Source organism: Cryptomeria japonica, chromosome 11, assembly GCF_030272615.1.
Source record: "Cryptomeria japonica chromosome 11, Sugi_1.0, whole genome shotgun sequence".
Taxonomy (NCBI): Eukaryota; Viridiplantae; Streptophyta; class Pinopsida; order Cupressales; family Cupressaceae; genus Cryptomeria; species Cryptomeria japonica.
The window spans coordinates 508,338,319-508,346,080 of NC_081415.1; the positions used below are offsets into that span (position 1 = coordinate 508,338,319).

General features: G+C 35.5%; 2 protein-coding genes across 2 annotated transcripts; both read left to right on the forward strand.

The window, feature by feature from the left end:
* Nucleotides 1-1,481: 1,481 nt before the first annotated feature.
* LOC131068270 (probable leucine-rich repeat receptor-like protein kinase At5g63930) lies at nt 1,482-5,005 on the forward strand. The gene is made up of 2 exons (XM_058003443.2): nt 1,482-4,273; nt 4,358-5,005. The coding sequence occupies exon 1, from the start codon at nt 1,501-1,503 to the stop codon at nt 3,106-3,108; it is 1,608 nt and encodes a 535-aa protein (XP_057859426.2). The 5' UTR covers nt 1,482-1,500; the 3' UTR covers nt 3,109-4,273; nt 4,358-5,005.
* LOC131860274 (putative leucine-rich repeat receptor-like serine/threonine-protein kinase At2g24130) lies at nt 3,211-4,797 on the forward strand. Its single transcript, XM_059214657.1, has 2 exons — nt 3,211-4,273; nt 4,358-4,797. Exons 1-2 carry the CDS (start codon nt 3,211-3,213, stop codon nt 4,795-4,797), a joined length of 1,503 nt encoding a protein of 500 aa, XP_059070640.1.
* Nucleotides 5,006-7,762: the final 2,757 nt, after the last annotated feature.

A 7,762-nucleotide genomic window follows, 5' to 3' on the forward strand; every position in this document is an offset into this window, starting at 1 on the left:
AAACATAGATTTAATTCTCGAACAAAAATGTTGTAAAAGTTGAATATGAATGTGAAGTAGTATTTTATTGAAAGATGATGATACTACATAGAAAAGTAGAAGCCAAAGCAACTTTGCTCGCGGATATAAACTTGATGATTATCGATTCTGAAACTTCATTTGGAAGGTGACTCTTAGATTATCGCTAATTCAATCATTAAGGATGAGGAGCAAGGTTGAGAAATCAACAAGTATATCAAATTAATCAAAGCTAAGTTAATCCCATATAATGATTTTAAAATAACAAATATATTGTGAGGTAGTAGTCAGGGGGAAGTACTGTACTTATTTCTTTTCAATGTAAGAATGATCAAAGGAAAGGGGGAAGTGTTAGAAATAAAAGAAGAGTTTGTCATGACACTTTTGGCTGAAGCTAGTATGTACCCAATTGAGGCTTTGACGGTCATTTGGTTGTTATGTTGCTTAAAAAAGGTAGAAAGTATGGATAAGCACTGTTGGCCCAACTTGATTGTTGAAGAGAACTTAAGTCGTAGGAAGAAGACTTGGAAGAAACAAAATAACAAGTGGATGAACAAGTGGGACAAGAATTTGCACAACTGTCTCAGCAATAAAGAGGAGATAAAAAAGTGGGTCTTAGAGAAATTTAGGAATGTCATGTGGATAAACCAGTTAGGCAGGAAAAAAGCATACTATATTAAAGAATTCAACCCTACTTGGGCACATGATGAAAAAGAATATTTGAAGTACGCAATCAACAGTAAGGCCAAAATACTAATTGCACAATTAAGGACTAGATCTCACCATTTGAGATGTGAAACTGGTAGATGGAAGGTGCCAAAGAAGAGTGGGAAGAAAGAACGTGTCTGTTTTGCAGCAAGAGGACAATAGAAATAGAATGGCATTTCATTATGGAGTGTACAACGTATGAAGACATTCGCAGCCAGTTTGATAATGAATTAAAAGTGGACAGTTTGAGTGAGCTTTTTGAAGAGTAAAGACTTCACAAAAGTGCGAGCCTCTTAATCAAGATTCACAAGAGAAGATCCAGCATAGAAAAGAACTTCAAACTGAGATCATATGAAACTTCTGGGTCCCTTAGGCCGTTGGGTCTCGTGGACATCATTGAAACTCATTCATTCATTATAAAGAAGGGAACAATTCCTTTGACTGTGTATTAAATAATTTAAAAATAGAATACAATAGACAGTTATAAACAACCTAACAGTTTTATTATTGATTAGAAATAAAAAAATAGAATTTTTTAATTAAAAAAATACAATCAAATATGCTTTCTGATATGATTGTATGTGCTCTGCTCATAGAGTTTGAGAACAGTGTCGAACTTTAAAAATTAGTAATTATTGCTTACGTGGAACGTGAAGTAAAATTCTCCCGACATTTTTTCTCGGCTCCTGCACAACCTCTCGCTGGTACATACACCGAGGCCTTTCCATTTCGTTTACAAGGGAGGATTAGAAATTTTCAGTACGTTACAAGAAAATGGAATACATTTTATTTTCATTAATGTTGATGTTGCTCTTTTCATTCTCAACTTCACTCCAATCTCCTATTCCTGACCAGCAATCTTTGTTGAAATTCAGAGCTGCAATCACCTCCGACCCAAATAATTCCTTAGCAAATTGGAATTCCAGTATTCCAATGTGTAATTGGACCGGCGTTAGATGCTCTCATAATTCGCAGCAAGTTTTGGGGCTTGATCTCAGAGGTATGGATTTGCAGGGCGTCATTTCTCCTGCGCTTGGGAATCTCACGGCTCTGGTTAATCTCATTCTCCTCGATAACCAACTGCATGGGAGTATTCCGGGTGAGCTAGGCAAGTTGACACGGTTGAAGAATCTTATATTGCCTCAAAACTACTTTACAGGTACAATTCCACCCTCTTTCAAAAATCTCTCAGCCTTAGATCAATTGGACTTGTCGCTCAATAATCTCCATGGACCTATTCCTCCTGAAATAGGCATGCTCACCAAACTACATTTGCTCTACCTCTATGATAATCAGTTGTCAGGTAGTATCCCTTCCTCCATGGGAAACCTGTCAGAGTTGATTGTTTTGCAACTGCTAAATAATAGTCTCACAGGTCCTATTCCAACTGAAATAGGGAATCTCCACGACCTAGAGGAGCTCGTGCTCTATAACAATAGATTGGTAGGAACGATTCCTTTAGAAGTGGGGATGCTCCTCAATTTGCAAGTACTTAGTCTATGGGGAAACAAGCTTAGTGGAATCATACCAGATTTCTTAGGAAATTGTTCTAAACTAGAGAAACTCGTACTCTATGACAATCAGTTGTCAGGAACTATTCCTTTTGAATTGGGGATGCTCCTCAATTTGCAAGTACTTAGTCTATGGGGAAACAAGCTTAGTGGAATCATACCAAATTCCTTAGGAAATTGTTCTAAAATCGAAATAATTAACCTACGGAACAATCAACTGAATGGAGCTGTGCCTAATGAGTTGGGCAATTTGCTTTTCCTTGTAAAAATTATATTAGAGCATAATCAGCTTGTTAGTAGCAGCAATGTCTCTTTGGCATTTCTGACTGCTCTCACAAATTGTTCCCACCTAGAACATATAAAAATGTCCCACAATAATTTGAACGGTGTTTTGCCTCCATCCATAGGCCACCTTTCTTCGAATCTCTCCATCTTTGATTTAGGGAACAACATGATAAGGGGAAACATACCTCAACAAATTACCAATCTTACCAGCTTAACCTACTTGAACTTAAGCAATAATCTTTTAAGTGGGTACCTGCCATCTGGGCTCAAAAGATTCTATATCTTGGAAAGATTGGATTTGAGCGGTAACAGTCTAGGAGGAGGCCTTCAAGATAACATTGTCAATATGAAAAGTTTAGGGGAATTAGATGTTAGTTGGAACAAGCTATCAGGAAGAATACCAGGCTCTCTTGGTAGATTTCAACAGCTGAGAAGACTTTTTCTGCACCACAACTATTTCTCCGGAGAGATACCTTCTGGTTTGCAGAGATGTCCAAACTTAGAACTGGTCGACTTGTCTAACAACCACCTGAGTGGAAACATACCTGGAGAAGTTATGGCAAGTCTTAAAAACCTTCAGTTTTAATTGAATCTATCATCGAATTTCCTACAAGGACATCTTCCTGCGGAAATAAGTAAAATTATAAGTGCTCAAGCAATAGACATTTCTTGTAACAGGCTTGATGGAATGATTCCGTCAGCACTTGCAAACTGCTTAGCACTGGAGCATCTCAATCTCTCTCATAATGCCTTTGAAGGTCCGATACCAGATGCACTTGGCAAGTTACAAAATTTGGAATCTGTTGATCTTTCTTTCAATTTCCTGTCAGGTACAATACCTACGTCTCTTGCAAAAATGAAAGTGCTTCGCTACTTCAATGCTTGTTTCAACAATCTGACAGGTGAAGTTCCAAAAGGAGGGTTGTTTTCAAATAACACATTTAATGCATCATTTATGGGAAATACTGGTCTCTGTGGTCCAGACAAATACTTAGTGCATGCATGTCCAAACCAGGGTAAAAGAGTGAAGTCACTACTCACAAAAATGATTTTGTCAGCTGCTGGAACAACTGCATTTTTACTGTGTACTTCAATCTTTGGAATACTGTGGTGTCGGAAATATTCATCACATCAATTTGATCTTCCAGATTTCATGATTGGAAGACTGAGATATCCAAAGTTTAAATATCAAGATCTGGTCAATGCTACAAATGGATTCAGTGAGACAAATTTGCTTGGTATGGGTGGCTTTGGATCAGTCTATAAAGGAATTTTAAGAGATGGTATGGTGGTTGCAATCAAAATTCTCAATTTCCAAAATCAACAACTCCAAAACAGTTTCAAGAGAGAATGTAAAATCCTGGCAAGGACTCGACATCGAAATCTCATTAGAGTTATAAGTGCATGTTCATACCTTAACTTTAAGGCTTTGATTCTTCAATTTGCTACAAATGGAAGCTTGGAAAAGCATTTGTATACTGAAAGTAATGAGGAGGATGTTTGTGAGCTCAAAATTGATGAATGCCTGAACATTGCTATTGATGTGGCCCATGGCATGGAATACCTACATCATGATTGTCCTACCCAAGTTGTTCACTGTGATTTGAAACCTAGCAATGTGCTTCTAGATGCAAATATGACAGCCCTTGTAGCCGATTTTGGTATCTCAAGATTGGCTGGTCCTGCAAACTTAATTGATTCCTTGAGCACATCAATTGCCCTGAGAGGATCTATTGGCTACATAGCTCCTGGTAAGCCTTCTTCTACTATTAAATTTTTTTTTTAAATATTTCGAGAACAAGATGTGGTATCAACTGCAACTTTGTGAATTGCAGAGTATGGATTGGGAATGAACATTTCTACAAAAGGGGATGTTTATAGCTATGGAATTCTCTTGTTAGAGATGGTCACAAGGAAAAGGCCAACTGATGCCATGTTTGCTGATGACCTGAACCTCCCAAAGTGGGTGAGATCAGCTTTTCCCCAGAGGTTAGCAGACATTGTTGATAGGAGGTTGTTAGAGAATGTGGAGATGGAACACAATGAGTGGCTTGTTTCTTTCATACATATTGGCTTGCTCTGCACAACTGAATCTCCCCAAGAACGACCGAGCATGAGAGATGTAACAAGGCAATTGGAGGTTCTAAGAAGTATTTTCATAGGAGGTGCAACACCAGCTTCCAATTTAGCAAGAACCATATCAGATTTGGTGCTGAATGCCAGTGCTAATGCAACGGAAGAGGGGCTTAGTTCCAGTGGGAGCTCTACATATTAGCTACATACATATATAAAACAGTCCTAAGGTACTTACTTATTCTACAATATTATAGTTTTATGACATTAAATTATAACTAAGGACAAAAACTGCAATATATGATAAACAAAGAAAGATTGTCTGCCGGTCTATATATGCGTCTATAAGTGAGACAAACATCTCATGTGTGATTTTAAAATAGGAGAGGAAGGAGAAATCTTAAGAAACAAATTTCAAGTAATATCAAACCACTTTCACACTCACAAATGGTGCTTTATAGGTTTTTGCTCTCTTTTTTATTTCAATAGAATTAAAGAATTTATTTATTTGAAGTTTTCTTTTAAAATACAGGGAGAGATTTTGTGTAAATTCAATATGGATTATTGTCTAGATAATTTAAGAGTATGGGTTTTCTAGAATTATAGCCTTTCAAGGGGTATGAGATAATTTGATGAAATGCATTGAATGTAGCTTGACATGGATTGTTGTCCAATAATTTAAGAGATCTGTAATTTGAGAGTTTGAGGAATTGGTAATCTAGAAACTCAAGAATTTATATTGAGAGCTATACCCTCCTAGAGGTTATGAGCTACTTTTATAAAGTTCCACTTAATTCACGAATTATTTTTTAAAGATATTTTTATTAAAAAATATAAATTTGTTATTTTGTTCAACATGTTTTGTTGTATGAGATGTACAACTTAAGGGGATGTGCTGAACTGTTAAGATTTAAATATTGTAATAAAGTCATCTTAATGACATCTATTTTATTATGGTTATTAAAATAAATAGTTAAATTGTTATAAGTAGTTTAAGATAGTTTTATAAAATTATGAGAATTCAATGCTTTATAAAGATTTGTACAACTCGATACCAAATCTTGAATGGACTTAATAATTTTATTATTGTATATTTATTATTGCCATTATGAATTTGATTTATAACAATATTGGTGTCTATCATTTTCAAAAAAAATTATTTCAATTCAAGTCTATTTTAATTCAATAGACTATTTTCTATAAATCTTGAAAAATGTGTACTCAATGTTTATTATAAAACATATATAATTATTGGAATGGATTCAAACGTAATTCCAATAATGCACTTGTGGTTTTTACTAGTTTCTTATCCCTGGCTCCTAGATATTTTAACATATTTCTGATAATGTATGAATGTCTTGTTACTAATTAAAAAACATATATATTTCTAGAGTGGTTTTAAAAAAATGATTTATCGGTAGGTTCAAATGTTACTCTTTTACCATAATGAAATGCAAGTCACCTTTGGTTTAGCTTATTGCTATTTCCGTGATACAACTTTTCCATTATAAAAACCTTTTATTAGTGTTAAACATTATGGCTTCACTAAATTCGTGTTCAACATTGGTAGGGAAATCAATGAAGCTATGATATTAGTTAGAGAGCTAAAATATTAATTGCCTACAAGGTTGGGGTCTTATGGAGGGGGGCTTCCTAAAAAATAGAGTTGGTGCTCTCATGAATTTGTATTGCACTTAAGTTTCAAAATTTAAGCTCCTAAATTTAAGGATGTTGGCAATGCCATTTTAAGTTTAAACTCTTAAAATTAAGCAAGCTAGTTGAAGAAGAAGAAGAAGAAATTATTTTAAGTCCACAAGGCTAAATATAGCCTATGGGACAAATCCTTTCACAAAACAAACTCTGCATTTCAACTCTTTCTTGTTCAGAATGATGATGAGAGTGCCTAAATTCTCCACACACCCTTCACTAAATAGATTTCCCCAAGAACTAGATGCCAAAGTGCTTTCAAAACTGTGTCTACTAGCTTTGAAAGCGTCACACTCAAGAATGAAGTATTTTTTTGTTTCAACTTTACCTAAAGTGCAGAAAATGCACACTCTTTCCTCCCAAACTTCTTTAGGTATTTTCCAACGCCTAGTTTCACAGCGAAGTTGATGAGAATTAGTTCTTAATTGAGCAATGAGGATTTTGGTTTTCATGATATGTGGGCCCCAATTTATGCTTTTTGAAGATGGTTACGGGAGGGATTAAACTCTTCAATGTAATAATTTTTCTTCCTCCCTAACTCTTTATTCCAAGCACGCTTGTAGAACTTATCCATAACATAAGCCTTTATCTCCTTATTGTTCAAGGGGCACATGTTCAAGTATATATCCCATTTTCTAAACCATTTTCTGTTTTGTCGCATCCAAGTCTTCGTTCTTTTGCATAATGTGTCATTGAAGACGATTTTAGGCCATCGACCTTCTTCCATTTTCTCAATTCTTTTCAAATAACTTATGAGTCTCACCAAAGCAATTGCTTCCATAGGTGCAGCCCCAACTTCACTTAGTATGATATCATAAGGGATTGAATTTTTGAGCTTGAACTTGTTTGTAATCAAGTGTTTTTGAATTTGTTCAATTTGTTTCCACTGAGAATCAAAATTGTTGTTGGCCCACACTTCGCAGCCATAAAGAACAACCAAAAGCACTAAAATCCCAAAGAGAGTTTGGGTAGTCTTCCAATCCCATAACTCTTCCTCTTTGCATCTATTTTGAAAAGCATAAAATGTTTTCCAACCTCCCAACATACGCTTCTTTCTGTAACCTTCCCAACTTAGATTTTTGTTGAAGTCAATTTTGAGGTACTTGTAATCTACCATTTCTTCGAGAACACTTCCTTCAAAGAAGAACTTGTGTTGATTCTACTTTCTTTTGCTAGAGAAAACCATCACTTTCATCTTGCTAATGTTGACTTTCATGCCCACTGTTCTATAAAACTACTCAAGCGATTGTAAGTGCTCTTCTAAGCCAAGAGCAGACCTAGCAATCAAAATAAGCTCATTTGTATACAAAAGAAGCTTTATAACAAACTATCCCAAATGAACACCATCACCTCCTTGTAAGTTAAACCATTCTTCAAATTTGTCAATGTATAAACCAAAGAGGGTAGGAGACAAAGGGCACCCTTGCTTGACCCCGATATCACTCCTTAAGATTTCAGAT